At 41.0% G+C, this 21,266-nt stretch overlaps 1 protein-coding gene across 1 annotated transcript in view; it reads right to left on the bottom strand.

The window, feature by feature from the left end:
* CHAT (choline O-acetyltransferase) overlaps window positions 1-21,039 on the bottom strand; it is a 159,570-nt gene extending 138,531 nt beyond the window's left edge. Inside the window, exons 1-4 of the mRNA XM_029610699.1 lie at window positions 20,986-21,039; window positions 16,859-17,050; window positions 7,705-7,823; window positions 310-363 (exon numbers count right to left, since the gene is read on the bottom strand). Coding sequence (XP_029466559.1) covers window positions 310-363; window positions 7,705-7,823; window positions 16,859-17,050; window positions 20,986-21,039 — 419 coding nt within the window. The remainder of the gene's footprint in view (window positions 1-309; window positions 364-7,704; window positions 7,824-16,858; window positions 17,051-20,985) is intronic.
* Between the last annotated feature and the right edge of the window lie 227 nt (window positions 21,040-21,266).

Here is a 21,266-nt window from a genome sequence, read left to right on the forward strand (position 1 = left end):
TGGCAGGGCAAAGGGAAGTGAGAGGACGAAACTGAAGATAAGGGAAAGAAGCTAGAGGGAAATGAGTACTAAGAAATAAAAACAAATTGAGCAAAAGAAAATAGATTAAAAAAAAGATTTATAAAAAACTCTGCTTTATGGAATTGTCTTATATTTGAGACCACCTTATATTTTGGCCAGCATGGTAATCTGTATTTGACTAACACACAGATTGGTGACAGCCAATTTTATGCAAATTCTACTGAACTGATTGCATATCAGCCAAGGATATTCTACTTTCTCTCTGTTATGAAAACTTTTGAAACTTACATGTCCAGTAAAACTTTGTAATCTAGAACTCCTGAAATGAGATTTGCAGTAAACCTATAAATGAAAGACAAAAGCAGTATTAGAATGTTTACATCATTTGGTAATAAGATGCTTTTATGCAGGGCAAAGCATTAACCAATCTTGCATATCAGGGAAGTAGGCCATTAACGTGCAATATTTTTTTCATGATAATAACCTATTTGCATGATTTGCAAATCAGGTTTGCAGCCATAGTTTTGCAATAAAGCTTGTGCGAAATCAGGCTTTATCACCAAAAAAGGTAACCGGACCTCTCTTAGGAAAAGTGGCAAACAGCAATTGTTAAAGTCTGCTAACCCAATTACACATGCTATTGGCCATTTTTTCATGCATTGTCATGTTTGCGACATGTACACGGTTTAGTACGTTGGGTTCTTACTGAGCTGAATGCTATGCTGAAGGAACCCAGAAACATTAATTATAATTTCATCTGTGTCAAAGAAGTAATAATTCCTCCTATACACTACTTTCTTCTATATCTTAAAATAGAATGAAATGATTAAATTCTTGGCAAATTAGTTGGATATGTTGGAGCTACTTCTTTGTATGACAATATGGAAAAATGTTTCAAATTGCTTATATCTAAACTGCAATTAAAGTTTGCACTAAGTATTTATTATATGTTGTATTATGGGGCAGATTTTCAAAGGGTTACGCGCGTAACCCTCGAAAAGCTGCCCCTGCCTGCCCCTGCGTGTGCCGAGCCTATCTTGCATAGCCTTGGTGGCGCGCACAAGCCCCGGGACGCGTGTATGTCCCGGAGCTTGCCAAAAGGGGCAGGGCGAGGGCGGTCCAGGGCGGTCCGGGGGGCATGGCGCCGTCGGCTGGCGTGCGTAACTTCTTCAACAAAGGTAAGGGGGGGTTCTAGGTAGGGCTGGGGGGTGGGTTAGGTAGGGGAAGGGAGGGGAAGGTGCAGGGGGGCAGAGGGAACGGAAGCAGGTTGTGCGATCAAGGGAATGGTATTAGGTACCCTAAGTTATCTTACAGCCTTGCGTGCGTGCATGCGCGTACACACACACACACACACACACACATCCATTTACCTATAGAATAACATCTCTGAATAAGAGTGGGCTATTCAGGTAACACCATTCAGGTTGGCTTTTCTTTGGTATTTAACTAATAATTATGAAGGAAACAATTTAGGAGCTAGATGGAAAAAAGTCTATTGGATATCTGAAAACTTAATAGAAGTGTGATATAAATTTAAAAAAATAATGCATTTTTTAAAAAATGTTATTCATGTTAAGACTTCTAAACTTGGATTTTTAGACTTTTCTATCAATCTTTGGGCCTTAGTCAAAAAGGTCATTTCCCATTCTGTGCCTGTGGAAAAGAACTTTATTGAATAAGGACCCTTGTTTCAATTAGTATTAGAAGCAGTCCAATGTCCATTTTAACACAGGAGGATATATTGATCCTAGCCAAAGAGGAGGAAACCGCAGGGCCAAAAATAAAGTAAAAAAAAGAAAGATGTACCTTCAAAAATATACACAACTGCGCTAATAGTACTACCTTGTGTCAAATATAATACTACTAAGTAGTTTTGAAATTATTTTCCCTTAGCTTCCAAGAACAGCAATGTTCAGAATAGTGTCTCTAATCAACTACCATGGAATGGAGCTGATTCGTTCAAACAGTTTATGATGTTACTGGTGACATAATAGCCAACATGAAGCCCAATAAAATCCGGGGACTATAAAGCCATTTGTCACTCATGCTAACATAAATGGCCTTAGAGGTTCTAGTTTAATAATGGGAGCATCCTATAGCATTTGAAATATGATGATTCAACAGTAACTGTTTTAAATGATTCAAGTGATAACACTTACATTGTTTACTTTCATGAACTATTATACTGGAAGGTGGAATATGCATACATATTACAGAGCCAAAGAATAGCCAAATAACATTTTAGATTCATGGAAATTCTTCTAAAGACTGGCATTAAATGAAATATTGTTATTGTTCTAATAATGAGACCGAGATTTTTTTTCTTGTCTTTTGTGTACAGCTTTTCAAAATGTGAATCCATTTTGTTATGTGAAAATTTGATTATACTTCTGAATGGAGTTCTCTGAGTTGTCCAGAGAATTTTCCTATTTTGTTATTGCAGCATTACTGCTGCCTGTTTAACTCCTATGGGCATTGGGAAATGGGGAGCAGCCTGACCGACTCTCTCCAGATTCTGCTTCTTACATAGATTATTTTTGTGAGCAATAACCTGATTACTCATAGCAGTTCCCAGCTGGATAAAATGGTCCATCCCTCTCCTCAATTCAATCCCCCCATTCACAACTATTTGCGACCTTTCCCCTTAGCCCCTGCTATGCAAGTACTTACTGGTGCTTGCTCTGTAAATTTCCTACTCTGACTCAGTGGCAACTTCCTATACTTTCCTCATATTACTAATCATCCATACATATACCCTACTTCTGCTCTTTCCACTGCTCCTGCTCTTCTAATTTGTTCCTCCATGAAAATTTTATATTAATAATCATCACCCCTTATGATAATTCTGACTTTCTCTCCCCATTTTTCCTTCTCCCCTCCACTCTTCTTCCCTCCCTCCACCTTGATATCTACCCCTGGCATTTCCTCCTCTACTGTTGTCCTTCAAAGTTATTCTCTAATCAATCAGCACCCTTCCATCACCTTTCTCTGGCTTCCCCCTTTCTCTCTTCTCTCTCCCTTTTACATGCTCCCTGTGGAACATCCGTTCTGGATTCAACATCCATGACACTTCATCTCTCATTCTTTTCATCTCTTAACTTTAACTGAGACCTGGTTTACTTTATTCTTCTCAGTCATGCCTCTGCTTCCAGCTCAAAGCTTTTTATTTGTTTTTCGTTGTGTGTTGTGTCTGTTTGTCTTGACTAGATTGTAAGTTCCAAGGAATAGAGACTGCCCATTCGGACCGATACAGTACAGTGCGCTCTGGCGCTCCGCTGGAGCACACTGTTAACCCGCGATTGGACGTGCATTTTCGACGCGCTAGGTTTACCCTTTATTCAGTAAGGTGTAATAGCGCGTCGAAAACGCGCGTCCAACCCCCCCGAACCTAATAGCGCCCGCAACATGCAAATGCATGTTGATGGCCCTATTAGGTATTCCCGCGCGATACAGTAAGTAAAATGTGCAGCCAAGCCGCACATTTTACTTTCTGCTTTCTGTGCACCCTCTGACTTAATATCATGGCGATATTAAGTCGGAGGCCCCAGAAGTTAAAAAAAGTAAAAAAAAAAAATGTAAAATGGACTCGTGGGTCGAAAACCGGACGCTCAATTTTTCCGGCGTCTAGTTTCCGAACCTGTGGCTGTCAGCAGGCTCGAAAACCGACGCCGGCAAAATTGAGCTCTCAGTCGCTCTCCCACGATTTTTACTATTTCGGCCCGATTATGGGCCGGATTTTAAAAGCTCTACGCATGTAAATCCAGTGGATTTACGCACGTAAAGTGCCTTATGAGTGCCGGGCCTATTTTATAAAGGCCCGGCGATGCGCGTAAAGCCCCGGGATGCATCTAAGTCCCAGGGCTTGTAAAAAGGAGCGATCCGGGGGCGGGGCCAGAGGCCTCCGACACATCGGCCATTTGCCGATGTGTTGGAGGATTGCGTGCCGGCAGGCTGCCGGTGCTCGCAACTTGCGCCTGCCTCCAGGCAGGTGCAAAAGGTTTGATAACAATTTTTTGGGGGGGGGGGGGGGAGTTTAGAGTTGAGAGTAGGGCTGGGGGGTAAGGTTAGGGGAAGGAGTGGCAAAGTTAGGTTGGGGGAAGGGAATGGTGGAAGCCCGCGGGCATCAATGTGCGTAAGGTGCACTAGTGTGCACCCCATTGTGCGTGCCGACCCCCAATTTTATAACTTGCACGTGCCTGCATGCGCAAGTTATAAAATCTGGCATACATGTGTGTGTGCCGGGTAGCGCGTGCACATGTACACCCACGCGCAGGTCTTAAAATCTACCCCTATGTGTCTCTGTTCTGCGCTGCATTCATCCAGTGTGTGCTACACAAATGGTTAATAATATAATAATAATAATAATATATATTAAAGAAATGTAAAGCATGTTACACAAAGAATAATGTGTACATCAGTATTTTAAAATGGATAAGAGGAAGCCTTTATTTGATTGTTTCTAAAATACATTATAAAATAGCACAGTTTGCTGTTAATGAAAACATTTTAATAGAAGAATGGAAATGGTGCCAGTGTCAAGTTTGGCTGCAACTATTGCTTTTATTTTCATAAAGCATAGATCTATATTTAGCTCATACATATGAAACAGATATTCTGCTTCTAATTATCTTAGAATTTATCTGAATATTGCAAGGGATACAGAGAACTTTAATTTTAGAATTCTTTTCAAACATTGGAAGGGCAATTCTCAAAGGGACTTCTGTGGATAAAGCAGTGTTTTACTCAAAGAAATGTCTTTTAACAAAATTGCCCTCCCGATATACAGGTCAATTTATGTGTGTGTCTCTTCTCAAGTACATTTGCCTGGACTGGGCAGAGTTTGGACTTATGCACATATTTTTGGATTTTAAAAATATGAGGTCGATTTTAAAAGCGTTTCTCATGCAACAGTGCCCACAAATGTGCATATGTGGGCTGTACGCGAGCAAGAAGGATTTTAAAAAGCCGTGAACTTTGTGCATATATACCAGTGCGCATGTCAAAAATAAGAGGGTGGAAAAGAGGCGGGGCCTGGGCGGAACATGGGTGTTCCAGGGCCGTGGTGCATTTTGACTTGTTATCCACGTAACTTTACTGCTGCTACAGATGAGGAGCAAATCTGTATATCTAGAGTTTTAGAACTTGCAGGACAGGGTGAGGGGTCTGGGTCCACTGGGCGTTGTGCAGGATGAAGAATCAGAGAGATCTTGAAGACCTCGATATTAACTGGGCAAACTGGTGGACTAATTAGAAAAGCTGGATTGTCCCTCATGCGTGCATGTTTTACAGTCTGCTTATATATGCACGTAAAAGCTGACGAAGTCCTGTGGAACACACGTGCACTAGCTGTACTTGAGCAACCTCTTAAAATTAGTATACTTGTGCACGGTTGGTGTATTTTAAAACATACGTGCATAAGATTTGAAATTCCAGCAGATCTTTGCTCGCACGCCGATACATGTGTGCATGAGTGCATGTGAGTTCGTTTTACAATTAGCCTGTATGTGTATAAATTTTCATGAAAAATGTGTGTGAACAATTTTGCAGATGTAACTTGTGCAGGTAGATATGGCAAGGAATTTTCAAAGCTGACTTATGCGTGTAAGTCCACTTTGAAAACTGGTGTTAACTTATATTTGCCAGCTTTTTTTATGTTCAGTGTTACAAATTACCTCCTAATTGGCAATGGTTACGTGGGGAACCCCAGCTGTACAAAGATAACTGGCTAAAATTAGACAGTTATCTTATCCACCCAGCAGCTCATTGAAAACTGACCCAAAATGACTACTGAATTCCAATTTCTCCCCTAGTTTAAAATAGTGATTAAAGCATAGAACTTTGAAAATTGGAGTCTTGAATTTTATTACAGAAACAATAAATAAACAACAATACATGTAGTAACTTTCCTTCTTTTACTGACCTCTAAATAGTTCTCTCCCTTCCACCTCCAAACCATTTCCAAGCCTCTCCTCCAATTTCCTCATTCCACCCCTCCTTTTTTTAAACCACTTTGTCTTTGGGCCATGTATAACCAATAGCAATACTATCAATTAGTGCTCTTTTTGTAAAAATATAATTTCTTATAGCCTATGTAACCTCCCTTTTACAGGGCACTCCCTGTAGAAGGCAAGGGACCATCTTCAGATGCTGCAGAGTAGGGGAAAACAGGCTGCAACTCTGGATCAGGATTGTCCATGGGGGACAGCAAAGCTTTAATTCCCAAGGGGGATCACCACTGAATCTTTCATTAAACAAGCCAAACACATAGGCAGGTATTTGTATCCCTAGGGTAGGCCCACCTAGTAACTCGAGGTGGGGATTAACCTAGCTTGATGTCATCAAGCTAGCTTGATGTCATCAAGCTAGGTTGAGAGAACCTTGCCCAAATCTCATCTTGGAGTGAGTTTCCTCACTCCGAAGGCCAGCAAATCTTCACAAGAGACCACTGTTCTGTTCGTAGGTGTCACGTAGCATGTCAAAGTGGCCCCTAACCCCCTACACACTTACCTAATCCCCACCTCGAGTTATAGTCAGAGAAAAATCACAAGTTCATTTCTCATGCTGCTTGAATAAAATGGGGAATTGTATTTCCGATGGTTCTCCTGGATTATTTTCTCACCTGAACCTGGAGCTACCTTTGTTCCCCAATAGCAGATGAAATTTCTTTACCATGTTGCTGAAATCAGCCTCAGTGACAAGTCATCCTTCCTAGTGGACTAGGGAAAGTCACCCTTAAGAAAACTACTGCAGCTGAGCCCCTCCTGGCCATCCACTTCAACCTTGAAACACCACGGATGATGAAAACCCACATAACTCATCCCTAAAGAACAGGGAGAAAATCTCTTCTTCCCTCTCCAGGAAACTGGAGACTACAGCGCCTCACCGCCTCTGACTTGCTCCTCTCAGCTCACAATTTCTAGTGTGTCATGGAGACACCTACATAAATTTTAGATAGAGACCTACCCTTTTCGGGATGAATCAGGAAAATCAATTCAAAAAATAAACTTCACTCTTGGAACCTCTCAGGAATTTATCTCACTTGAACTTATGATGAAGACTTTAAAAGTCTAACATTTTCATATGAATAAATTCCAAATCAAGAATCAAACACCTCACTCTTGTATCATCATATTCTTGAATATTTTGGCTGCAAAACATTTCAATTCAGTGACTATTGATCTTTTATTGAATGCAACTTCTTTACTTTGTGGTCTGCTACAGCATGTCATCCAGTTTTCTTTTACTTGACTCCATTAGAAACCCTTTCTACTTAATTCCTTTGCCTGAGATGTGCCAAGATATGATTGACTTAAATCATCTTATGTGATTTATACTACTTTATGTTATTAACCAGTCAGCAGGGAAAAGATAAAAATAGTAAGCTTTAGATGCCCAAGGCAAACTACCTGTTTATAAGGAAGAAAAAGGTGATAAATGCATCATCATATTTTCCACATACCAGTCTTCCTTGAACACATTGAAAGTTGCTAACTGTTTTCTTTGTTTTAATCTTTTGGGAAACTAAAGGGTTTCAAATTCACAAAAATTTCAAAAACTGAAACTTGAGAGTGAATCTTAAATGAAAATGGGAAGGAGTAATCTGTTCCTCTTTGAACCAATAGGTGGGACCTGAAAGCTTGATGATATAAAAGCATTTCATTTTTTGTAACTCTGATAAATTACCTTAGCTGGTCATTGACATCTTGGAAGTTCTGACGGGCAAAGATCACTGCTGGACTGGAATTTACTGGAAGAGCCAGGCGATTATTGAGGTACATGTCATCTAGCCAATATGTATGAACCTAAAAGAAGAGAAAAGTTATGTTAGAACATGCAGAGAAGGCAGAATCCACTAAAGCATCATGACAAATTTCTACCTAGTTGCTAAAATATGGACACTGGATTGGAAGCAAAACTTATAATTTGAAACTTCATGATATAATATTCTTATCAATAAAATCTGGGAGCTAAAATTGTTTGTATAGTTGCAATTTGCCATCATAGCACTGTATTTTTGCTAGAAGCATTTATGTATGTAATGTGGGATGTTACGGTCGTGGACCCTTGGGCCGGCTGAGGCAGTGGATGGTATGCTGTGGAGGCCCACAGCGAGTGTCACAGCTGGGAGGCGGCACAGAAGAGACTCGGAAGAGACTTCACCACTGGAAGTCCGAGGTCCCCCCAGGAGGAGCCCGTAGGGACCCGGACCTCTTGGACTTAGGTGGGACCCTATGCGACCAAGGATCAGGGCTGCGGCCAAAGAGATGGATGAAGGACGGCGGGGCCCAGGTAGCTGAAGAGTCTTCACCCTCGGAAGCCCGCGGCTCCTCTGGGAGGAGCCCATGAGAGCCCGAGCCGCTGGGACTTAGGAGAATCCTCTGGGCCAGCAAGTACTGGATACCTGAGGTGAGGGAAGAAGCCAAAGTCGAAGTCCAAAAGCGAGACCGGGTCAGAAGCCAGAAGTCAGAGATCTAAACAAAAGCCAGGGACGAAAGCAGAAGACGGAGTTGTGGGACGGAGCCGGGTCAGAAGCCAGAAGTCAATACCAAAATCAGGAGCTGAAGTTGAAGACGTAATCAGAAGACGAAGCCGAGTCAGATGCCAGAAGTCAGAAGTCAGTACCAAAACCAGGAGCGGAAGCCGAAGACGTAGTCAGGAGCAAGCCAGGTCAGGAGCCAGAAGACAGGACGATCAGGACACACTGCAGCAACTAATAACTCAGGGAAGCTGAGGAACCTCGTTGCAAGGCCCCGTCCTGATGGAGCTGCAGGGTTTAAATACCCTGCAGCGTCTGACATCATCCGGGGCGTACCCTCTGGTTTTCCCGCGCTGGCCCCTTTAAGAGTCCAGCCCCTGGGAGCGTGCGTGCCTAGGGGGCGGGGCCAAGCGCGTCGGGCTGGCGGCATCTCCTTCTCACAGGGAGAGCCGCGGCAGGCCACGAATCAGGCCTGCATGGCCTAGGAGGCATCTGTGAGGCCGGGCAGTCCCGGAGGTAAGAGGAGGGACCAGGCATGGCCCAGTCCCATAACATGGGGAAATGAAGAAGGATAAGATGAAAATAAAGAGTGAGTCAAAGGATTTAATATTAATTGACATGATGGATGGAACTAACTTATGGGACACCAGTCTTCAGGTTGAACTTAGGAGTTTCATCATAGTAACCCATCTAGTGCCATCTGTTCTTGACTATCATGAACACAAAACATTTCTCTCAATTACACCCAACTAAAACATCTCCTTGGATATGGGATATTTTGTTTTTTTGGGACTTGTAATAGATCAAGTAGCTAGAAAAAACAAGGATACCATATGAACTTATTTCAAACACAATCTGAAAAAGTATAAACACTAGTGAAATTGATCTCAAAATGCATGAATCTAAAGGAGCTGTGTAAAATGATTCCAGTAGGATCAGTCATCATTTTAGACACAAATTATAAAAACGGATTTGTTTATCCTTCTCTCTCTCAAGCTCTAAAGAAAAAAAATTTGTTTGTAAAGGTCGAAAAGTAAATTATAAATATAATTTATTTTAAGAACTAACTTTTTAATATTTATTTGATCATTAAAGGTGGGATAATCCAATCTTTTGGACTTACTGCCTGTGTCTATGCAGATGATATTCACTTAGTAGTTCCATTAGTTCAAGATCCTGAGGCTTCAATAGTGGTTGAATGATTGGTAGGAAATTAGTTTTAAACCTAAATAAAACTAAAATTTTACTTACTGGCTCTATGTCTATATTTGTGAACATTGCATATGACTGAGGGGTTGACTACTTCAGTCTTGGAAGTAAAATCACTGGGAATGAAGTTTGATTCTTTATTAAATCTGGAATCACAGATAGCCCTGGTTTCACGAAATGCCCATATTAAACTGAGATTGGTGTGGCAGTTACGTCCCTTTCTCAATATGAGGATACTAAAGGCAGTGGTTTATGCCTTGTTCATCTTACAAATAGATTACTCTAATGCCTTCATGTGGGCTTGCTGATGAGAATTATAAAAAAATTTCAAGTTCTTTAGATCATTGCAGCTAGAGTAGTGACTGGTAGTTCAAAGAGAACTTCAGTAATGCCTCTGCATATGAAGTTGCACTGCCTAAATGTTGCAGTTAGAGATAAATTTAAAATGCTTGTTTTGGCATTATGAGTTGCTATATTCCATCTAAACATTTGAGATCAAATCATGCTATTTTTTTACAGGGCCTTTCAATATGGGCAATTATTCAGGTATGTCTAAAAAGTAGGGCTTTCTCCACAGTGGTCCCATAATTGTGGAAAAGCCTTCCATTGGAAATCAGGTTAGAATCTACCTTATGGGTTTTTAGGAAAAATCTTAAGACCTGGCTGTTTTTGTCAGTTGTGGAAAATAGAGGATGGTGATGTGGTATTGAAATGAAGAGTTAAGTGACTCTGTGGGAAGATGGCTGATAAGTATTCATATATCTAGATGTTTGAACTTTACTTTGATATTTTATTGTATTTGTATGATGGTGTACTATCATTGCTGTGAACCACTTTGAATGGTCTTTTGACCTGAAAGTCATTATATAAATAACTGTAACTAAAAGAGATGTGTACCCTTTAAAATGAGTCCTTGTTTACAATCTTTCTCATATTCAGGGTGTGGAGATGCCACAGAAGTGGTTGCCATGACTCCTCTTGTGTGGGGGTGGTGAAGGGATGAATGGGGTTACCCCTGATAGGCCTCTTTGTCAGATGGGAGAGTGGGATGGCGATGCCCCAGAGGCGGTTTGAGTTTTCAAGAAGAGAGGAGGGTGTAGGGATGGCCCGGAGGAGGTTTTTTCATAGAGTAGGGATGCCCCATATGGGGCTTATATGAACTGAGGGAGGGAAGGAGGAAAGACATCCTCCCTACTAACTGGCCCTGTCACTTTGGGCTGCTTAGCATGGAGGATTTTGATAGCTAACAGGTGCTAAACAAGCATGCTGAAATTGCTCATTACTTCTTTCATTTGTTATAATAGAGACAACACAAGTAACATAAATGACACACAGAGAGGGTAAGAAAACAAATGAAACAACACAAACCTAATGAAATATTGACACAACCTTTTTTTACTTCATGCACATTCCTAACTGGTGAAAAGAGAAAACAAAGGAAATCCAGCATCTTTCAAACACTAACAACTTTTGTGAGTTTTTCAAAACAAAACCATCTATGGGCCTGCTAAATCAAGGACTAATGCCTCTCCTCTTCATTGATAGGGCAGTTCTAATTAGGAAACAGCATATGCTACCAGGAGCATTTCAGCAACCTCTTCTATTGTAACCCTGTCATAGATGAGTGTTTTAAATGAAATTCCACAGTGACCTGTTCTTGATGAGTTGAGGAGAGCTATTTAAATGAATGACAACATGGCTTTTTGAATCATGAGAGGAAATGGCTCAGGCTATTTACAAGACAGGATATCATGGTATTTTAAGGGCTGTAACCTTACATATTCTGTAGACAACAGACTAGGCTTAATATCCCATCCATGAAAGACATGATTCTAGTTAGACTCAGGGATCACTCCTTTTCAGGAGTTACTCCCTCTTTATGGCATACAGTCCCTGCAGAACTCTCTACAGAGTTGGATCAAGTATGTTTTAGACAACTCTTTAAGACCTGGCTGATGTTCATGCACTTTGATAAAAGTTATTTGGCAATTGTGCAAAATCAAATTGATTGAAGAGGGATATGATGATTGGTTTTAACATTGATACTGTTTTAGATTAGTCTTCATGTATTTTATAGATTGCTCTTTATGGTTTATATAGTTTTACATGCAGAGGAAGATTGTGTCAAATGAATCAGATGAATGTCTTCAATTGTGTGACTAGAGAATTAGATAAGGATGTGTGCTTGTTGTAGTCTACTTGTACAAAACTTTTGATATTGTCTCACATAGGAGGCTCACAAATAAAATGAGGAGCCTGGGAATGGATCCCAAGGTGGTAGACTAGATATATTAGAAATTGAATGACTGAAAGATGACAGAGGGTGGTAAATGGAAATAACTCAGGCTCTTTAGGAAACCATAACCAACAGGAAATAGGAGATGGTAATGTCCTTGTACAGGTCACTGGGTAGACCTCTACTGAAATACTATGTTCAATTCTGAAGGCTGTTTCTCAAAAAAGACAAAGGATAGAAACGGTCAAGAGAAAGTCTAAAATAATGGTGCAGGTTCTGCACAAAAAGACATTTGAGATGAGACTTGAATACCTAAATATGTATATCCTACAGGAGAGGAGAGATGGGGGTGGGGTGGGGGTGGGGGTGGTTAGATATTGACTTTTAAATATCTGAAAGATACTAAGAAAGCACAAGGAGAAAAGCATTTTCCAATGGAAAGGAAGCTGTTGAACAATGGATCATGATATGAAGCCCCAGGGAGTTAGACTCAGGAAAAATGACATAAAATAGTTTTTCACTGGAAAGATGGTGGATGCCTGGAACGCTCTACCAGAGGAAGTGGTAAATAGAAAAACAGTGATGTCATTCAAAATGGCGTAGGATAAACACAGAGAATCCCTGGTGGCAAGAGGATGGGAATAAAGCATTGAGCTAAACTCTGGTATCTTTTTTGCATGGGGGTAAACTTCATGGCATGGGAATTACAACCCTAAAATAAGGTGAGTATATAACCTGCATGGAGCAACAGTTACAAACCTAAATGTATTAATTGGATGGGCCATTTTATGCATCTGCCCTTATTTACCATGATTCTGATATTCAAAGAGCACTGAGTGCTGAAATATACACTCGTATGACAGGCACCTAAGTTAAGCTCCTATAAATCCTTAACTTTGACTTTAGGTGTCATCTTGAGGTGCCTAAAGTTAGAACAGATATTGGGATAACCTAACTTTAAGAACATAAGAACATAAGAAATTGCCATGCTGGGTCAGACCAAGGGTCCATCAAGCCCAGCATCCTGTTTCCAACAGAGGCCAAAACCAGGCCACAAGAACCTGGCAATTACCCAAACACTAAGATCCCATGCTACTGATGCAATTAATACACCAACTGAAACATACAAGGGAATGCTTGTTTGGTGGTAATCTTGTACGGAGGTTATTCAATGAGGGTAACCGATTTACAGTCCGTAGTAAGGACCTTCATTGACTAAATTTAGATACATTCAGTGGTCAGGATCACACATACAAGTGGCCAGGATCATATATAAGTCAGTGAAAAATCAATCAGCTTCATTATACACACCGGAGATAGCCTCGGTTTGGCAGAGAGTAGGAGGTAGACTCCCTAGGCAGGCTTATAAAAACAGCTAGAATAGACCTGACGCCCAGGCAAGCACAGAAGGCGTCGCACGTCAAACAGAAGAAGCTTTGAATAAGTAAGTCTTAAATGGTAAGGTGGGTAAGAATTTAAGTGTTATTAATGAATGTGAAACGAAGTTCTTAGAAGTTTTTGTTGTTAAAATTTAATTTTTTCTATATATTGAAGGTTTACTGCCATGCTGTGAAACCCTGTATAGGACACAGTATATTCTCCCATAGTCCCTGAAGCAGGCACATTGTGCCGAAACATGGCCCGTGTCGGACATGCAGCTCCGTACCCATGAGACACTACTAGAGGCGACGACCTTGATAAGTATAAAATAAAACAGTAGTGGGACGGAAAAGCAGCAGGGGAGAAGGGATTTTAAGAAAAATTGAAAAATTATAAAAAAGAGCAACTTTAGAGACATTGTTCAACTTAATAAAAGAATAATAGACGGAGGCTAAGGAGAGGATAACTGTAAATCGGTTACCCTCATTGAATAACCTCCGTACAAGATTACCACCAAACAAGCATTCCCTTGTATGTTTCAGTTGGTGTATTTTTGAAAAGGGAAAGAGGTTGGTTAGTGACTGATGCAATTAATAGCAGTGGCTATTCCCTAAGTAAAATTGATTAATAGCCATTAATGGACTTCTCCTCCAAGAACTTATCCAAACCTTTTTTGAACCCAGCTACACTAACTGCACTAACCACATCCTCTGGCAACAAATTCCAGAGCTTTATTGTGCGTTGAGCGAAAAAGAATTTTCTCCGATTAGTCTTAAATGTGCTACTTGCTAACTTCATGGAATGCCCCCTAGTCCTTCTATTATTCGAAAGTGAAAATAACCGAGTCACATCTACTCATTCAAGACCTCTCATGATCTTAAAGACCTCTATCATATCCCCCCTCAGCCATCTCTTCTCCAAGCTGAACAGCCCTAATCTCTTCAGCCTTTCCTCATAGGGAAGCTGTTCCATCCCCTTTATCATTTTGGCAACTTTAGGCAACTAATGTAAGCGCCCAGCCTTAGAAATCAGTGCTGAGTCCCTAAGTTTGGCTCCACACTTCAAAATGTAGACATGTTATGATTTAAGGTGCTTAAAGTTAGGTGCCAAGCTTAGGAAAATTTTTAAATTCACAAGTCTAGTCATCTGACGTTTGAAGTTAGGCATCTAGGGCTTTTAAAAATCAAGCTCTAAGCTTCTACATTTTATTTCTTATAGTTATTTATATAAGATTTTCAGGAACTGTATTATTGTATTTGCATACTGAGCAAAATTATGGTTTTGGAAAGGCAGAATATAAATTAATACATTAAATTAAATGATTTGGAGGGAGAGAAGGGTGTCTAAGGGTATAAGGCTGCTCGACATCATAATTCCTAACTGTTCCCCTCTATATTTATCCGACTTTCTACACTTTTCTGTTTTCACACTTACCTTCAAATGGAGAAGAGAAAGGGCAAGAAGTGGGGTTATCCTCTAGTGGTTTCCAGTCCTTCTCATCCCTCAGTTGATCCTTCATGCTTCAGAGTTAGTGGTGCCAGTATTCTTTGTGGATATTCAGTGTTGGAGGCCTTGGATTGGACTCTCAATTGGATCCAAAGGTATCTCTGAACCCCAAGGAATGCCTCTATTATTCAGCCCTTGCTGGTTTGTTGACTCGGAATGAGCAGATAGTCCGATGAAATCAGAGAAAGTGACTGCTGGGTTGTCTGATGGAGGAATAAGCCTGGCATAACCTGAGCTATTTGTTGAGAATGGCTTGAAAGTGAGGGTTTGTCAGGAGAGCAGGGACTGGTTGCATCGATGATGTCTGCCCTGTCGAGTATGGGAGGTATGGGAGAGTGCAGTTTCCTCTGCTAGTAGTCACTCTCCAAGTACCAGACCTCAGCCCTGGTAAGATCTGGGTTATTACACTAGAGGATATCTGGACAGCAATAGCCACTCATGAGAAGTCTGTCACTAAGACTGTCGAAGATCTGGCATCTTTTTTGGTATCTATTATAAGTTACATAATCAACAGATGACTTTACAGTCACATACAGAGAAATTTGAAATGGACGAGCAACAGATCAAATCCTTTCAATTGGTGAATGTGGTAGTTTTAATAGATGCCACAAATGCCCAAATCAAATTGGAGTCTCTGGAAAATCAGCAAGGGCAACTTAAGATTCCCCAGTTCTACTCAAGAGTCCAATGAAGCACCAGAGAAGGAGTAAGATTGGACTTTGGACAGTCTCAACCTTATTCAATATCTAGAAAAATCTTTTGAGGGAGAAGTAGTTAGAGTAATTCTTCTGGTGTTCTATACATTGGAGTTGGATCATAATTTGACTGTTAAATTGTTTTAATTACGTATAAATGATTTATTTTTAAAACAAATCAGAAAAAGTATGAGCTGTGTTTAAAAAAGGATTAGATAAGTTCTTGGAGGAGAAGTTCATTACCTGCTATTAATTGACTTAGAAAATAGCCACTGCTATTACCAGCAATGGTAACATGGGATAGTTTTTGGGTACTTGCCAGGTTCTTATGGCCTGGATTGGCCACTGTTGGAAACAGGATGCTGGGCTTGATGGACCCTTGGTCTGACCCAGTATGGCATTTTCTTATGTTCTTATGTAGATGGCCTACTTTGCCCTGACCAAAGCCTTTGATTCTTTTAATTGTGAGGCCCTTTGAAAGATCTGCTCAGACATAGCTACCTCAAAGTCTGTGAATGTCTTCTGCCTCATTCAAAATGCTATGCAGGCACTCATCTTCAGTAATGTTTCAATGGCTGACCCAACAAAGATGAGGACAGGTGTAAAACAAGAATGCCCCAGTCTGTTCCCTATTTCTTGCAACAGTGCTTCAGTTTACATCAAACAGATTCTCTATTTGTGTGCAAATTGTCTAGAGAATAAACAGTAAACTTAGCCATTTCAGAGACAAAACCAAGAGTAATGGAGCCCCAATATGCAGATGACATAATGACATAGTAATCAACACTGTACAGAAATTGATCGTCAGGAAATAGTTAATGTTTTCTGCTTTTAGCATAATAGGGCTTTCACTCAATACTAGAAAAACAAAAGTGTTATTTTAAACAACTCCCTGCATGTCATGAACTGCACTTCAGTCAGGGTCCAGGGTATTTTATTGGAGATTGTGAACTATTTCTCTTTTCATGGTAGCAAGTAGATATAGGAGATTCAACATTGTACTGCAAATTTGCTTTAAGAAGTAGAGGCTATGAAAAGTTGGCAATGGTGCTTGCCTGTATGAAGTAAAATGCAGATATGTGGTTGGAAAAAATACATGTAAAAGAATATTCCATTTCTGTGGCAGCTTAGAGATGGCTGCTTTAAGAGCAGAATTCTTGTTTATTTACTGCAGGTTAAAATAGAATTTTTATTACCAAAAACAAAATGAACAAACAAAAATGACATTGTAAAATGTGCAACTGCCCAAGGAGGAGAGAAGGAGAATCTGAATGGACTTCTGCGGGGCTTTCAAGGAGTTGCATTTTATGTACTAGGGTTGAGAAATATGCTTACCCAGTTCGCTGTCTTTTCCCTTCTCTCTTCAAGTTTCTGCTGTATGAATTCTCCCACCCCTCCAGGGGCTACAAACTTTTCCACAAACCCCTTGCTTTTCATGTATTGTTCTTCTGTTACCAGATGTTTCATACAGCGTAGGAACATGTCCATAGTTTGTTGCAATGGAGGAACAGGAAGCTTGGGTAATTCCTAATCATACAGCGATTGAATGATGTAAAGTCATTAATGAGGAACTACATATACATTAAATATATTATTTCTTTATGTTTTTGTGTAATTATTATGCATAAATATGTAATTTTAAGCAACCATCCGCATTGATGCTTGGTAGTATATCTATTATTTGGCAGCTTTCTTTGCATTCGTATTTCATTCATTCGAATGGTTTGTACCAGTTCTTCCCAATCATCTCTATCTTGATGATATAATCTTCAGGTGCATATATATATATATGGTTAACCTCCTGCTGCATCTCTCGTTCGTATATAGTGCTAAGCAAAGATGCAGCAGGAGCAAAGCCAGTATGCATATATGGCACAGCGTATGGTGCTAAGTAGCTAGACAAGCTTAACTCTCTCTTTTCTTGCATAGGAAATTTCATATGGGGAGCAAGTTTGGTTGGTGAGAAATTACTTGATGTAATGTAGCAACAAGCAACTTTGCCTCAGAATCACTATGGCCTGGGGCTTCTATTGGTTTCCTTTTTAATGCCATCTCTTTTCATCTCTTTACCCTGTATTACTTGACAGCCCTGTAGATTGTGATAATACTCTTACTTTTCTCAGAATGCATCTTTCATACTGAAAACTAACATGGTATCAATACTCCATCATGTTTCTTCCCCCCCCCCCCCAACTTTCAGTTTATCTGCATATGCAACATATATCAGAGTGATAGGTAAATGCATGCAAATATAATGGCTATCATTGTATTTCTTATTTAGTTTTGGTTGAATTAGGCCATAGTCAGCAAGACTGTAATTCAGCACTGTTGAATACTTAAAAGACAGCACTCGTGCTTTTTCTTTACATCTATTCATGGCTGCTTCCTCTCTATATGGTTGTTAAACCATATTTAATATTGAAAACAATAGTAAACTGCATCTTTTATACCCTCATCCCCCAAATGAACTTACTGTTGCATATTTGATCATGTTATTATTTTAGGAGGACGTTTTGAGTAGCCCGTGGTGTTGGCAAAGTAAACAAGCACCTTTAGCCCTCATAAATCATAGGCAATTTTTCAAAGGAAACTACATGGGTATTTTCCCTTGAAACATTACCTACAATGTACGCATACCTGCATATATTAGCACCTACTGTTTGTGCAGACTTCTGATTGGGGGTAAAAGAGCACACACACGTTTATGTATTAAAGCTGTTTCAGCCCTTTGATCTAACAAGATCCACAAGGATGCCTCTTTTTACTACGGCTAAAAGCAAGTGTACTGTGTATGCTAGTGCACACATTTAGCCATGCTGAGGAGGACAAGTTTCTACCAGGCCATTTTACCTGGGTAAATACTTTGAAAATTGTCCTTTGTGTGTATGCCAACTGTAAACATAATGTCATTTAAGTCACATTTTGAGGCTGATATACTTAGAGGAGCTAAATTTCACAAAATCTGCTTTGTGTGCTAAAGGGGCAAATAGTGTGCATTATTTTGCAAACAATAAAATTTCATTGTACCTTAATGCTTGAAAAATGTTATGGAAATCATTAGTTAATGAGTGACTGTGATGCAAAATAATACATCGAAGCTCATTAACTATTAGCATATTGTAAACATACAAACAAAATATGCATTTAGTAAACCTATGCCTTAATGAGGTGTACTTATTTTCTTTTGTAAACTTTTCCATAGAAAAATTACACATTCTATTTTTCCACTTTTTGAGAGGTGGGCTAGGTAGTAAAGGCCCCATGGAAAGGGGAGCAAAGCAGAGAGAGAGGGGGGAGGGGAAGGGGAAGGAGTGGAGATCCACAGGAGAGGGAGTGAATGAATGAAGGCCTGGGAGAAAATGGAGAGGGAAGGAGTGAGTGTCCTTGGAAAGAGGGGGATCTATTCTTTGGGATCTTGCTGGTTACTTGTGACCTGGATTGGCTGCTGTTGAGGAGAGAGGATGCTGGGCTCGATGGATCTATGCTCTGGCCCAACAATTTTCAAATCTAAATCCTGTCCTCTTTCATTACAGCTATAAGTATTGATTGGAATTTTAGCTGTGTTTAGGGGAGGCATTCCCAGGCACATGTTTTGGGCAAGACAGAAACATAGGGCACATAGATTGTATTTTTAAGTCTATGAAGATAATTTTCAAAAGGATATATATGTGTAAATTAGCATACATCGTAGCAAATTTCAAAAGCCCATTTATGCCTGTAAAACCTTTAGACAATTCCGACTTATGGTGTGAATTTTCAAATGAGTTACACGCGTAAAAGTAGCAACCTTCGAAAGTCCATTTATGTGCCTAACGTTCATTCACGCATGAGCATCCTTTTGAAAATTACCTCCTACGGGCCTTATTTTCTTTGCAAAATCTATCTGCACCAAGCGCAGTTCCAAAGTGTGTGTTTATTTATATCTAAGCCCATCTGAAAGGGAGAGTATGAATGCACTTTCTCTCTGAAACTTGATGGAGTGCTCACAGGTGAAAGGTTTGAACATTACTACTTTTCCCATTTTAGCTTAATATTATGTTCATTGAATAAATATTATTCAAATAATAGCTCAGAGGTGAAATATTTTCTGGCAGTTGTTGACCGGATGAATGACTTGAAGTACTGAAAACCTTTAGTGTAACCATTAATTATGTATAACAAATGGAAAAATCTTGGTGCGGTGCAATCAGTGCCTACCTAAACCATGACTGCTAGAAACTGGAAGGGGATGGCAGGGGATGGACTACTTGACACAAGTCCTATTTCGTATACACTTCCTTTACAAATTTGTTGCTTGTCACTTATATTGTTGTTCCAAGGTTATTGCTATTTCTATAAACTATCAACCAAAAATAAAAAAAAACTGATTGAAAATATAGACTGACAATATTATACTAACTGATTAGTTCTTATAAATTTTGGCATGTAAGTCTGGCACTGTAACTTGTCAGAATACAGCTTTTCTCAGTAGGTATTTGTTGAGGTCCCAGTCGCGGCAGCCGCGACTAGGCCCTCACCTCCTTGGTCCCAGCCTGTCTCCGAGGGTCTGCAGCCTGTTTCGCGGCATCCCCACGGGGGGGACGCCGCCGAGAAGCTCTGCTTGAATGCCTTCTCCCTAAGTGTGCGAGCGCGCGCGCAATCCGCCCTTATGAAGGCCGTTTACCGCTACTGGACGCTCCACCCTATCCACAACGTCAGACACCGCGGCCTATGTAAGGCCGCCGTGGAGCCCAGGACTTTGCTTTGCAACGGGGGTTCCTTGCAGTTCTCTGTTGCTCCGTGCCCCGGAGTGTGCTATTGCATTAGCAACTCCGTTCCTGCCTGAGACTTGCTTCGCTCCGTGCCCAAGTCTTGTTTCTGTCTGGCTTGTTTGCAGTAACCTGTTCTGCTTCAGTTCCAGCTTGATTCCAGAGCCAGTCCTGCTTTGGTTCCAGTCTGGTTCCAGGAGCCAGTCCTGCTTCAGCTCCTGTCTGGTTCCAGTAGCCAGTCCTGCTTCAGCTCCTGTCTGGCTCCAGTAGCCAATCCTGCTTCAGTTCCTGCTTGCTTCAGTCCTAGCCTTCTTCAGTTCCTGCCTGTCTCCTCATCCCTGCCTGCCTGCTCCAGCTCCAGCTTCTGTGATCTCCTAAGTCCCAGCGGCTGGGCTCCTACGGGCTCCTCCCGGGGGAGTACCAGCTTCCAGGGTGAATCACCTAAGTCCAAGCAGCTGGGCTCCTACGGGCTCCTCTCGGGGAGTACCGGCTTCCAGGGTGAACCTCACCTCCAGCTCTTGCCTGGTATCCGCCTTCTGACCTGTCACTCTCCAGAGACTATAGTACACCTCTCCCCAGTCTCTCACAGGTTGGACCAAGGGTCCACTAAACCATTCACTCACAACAGATTGCAAGGCCATGGACTCGGCCGAGGTACCAGGATCCCAGGATCTTCCTTGGTTGGCTCTGCAGCTACAACAGCAACAATAATACCTGGATGTCCTGGCCGGATCCGTTGGGCAATTGGCTGCCCGAATGGATGCCCATGATACCCGTTATTTGCCTGCTGTGGGTTCGAGACCCGAGGATGCAGCCTCACCCATGACTCAGCTGCCGCTGCCTGCTCGCTACGCTGGAGATGCTAGGATCTGCCGTGGGTTCTTGAACCAGTGTTTCGTGTGCTTCTCGCTTATGCCCCAGCAGTTTCCCACGGACTCCGTCAAAGTAGCGTACATTCTCTCCCTGCTCGATGGTAAGGCCCTGGTGTGGGCCTC

This window comes from Rhinatrema bivittatum, chromosome 7 (assembly GCF_901001135.1).
Source record: "Rhinatrema bivittatum chromosome 7, aRhiBiv1.1, whole genome shotgun sequence".
Classification (NCBI taxonomy): Eukaryota; Metazoa; Chordata; class Amphibia; order Gymnophiona; family Rhinatrematidae; genus Rhinatrema; species Rhinatrema bivittatum.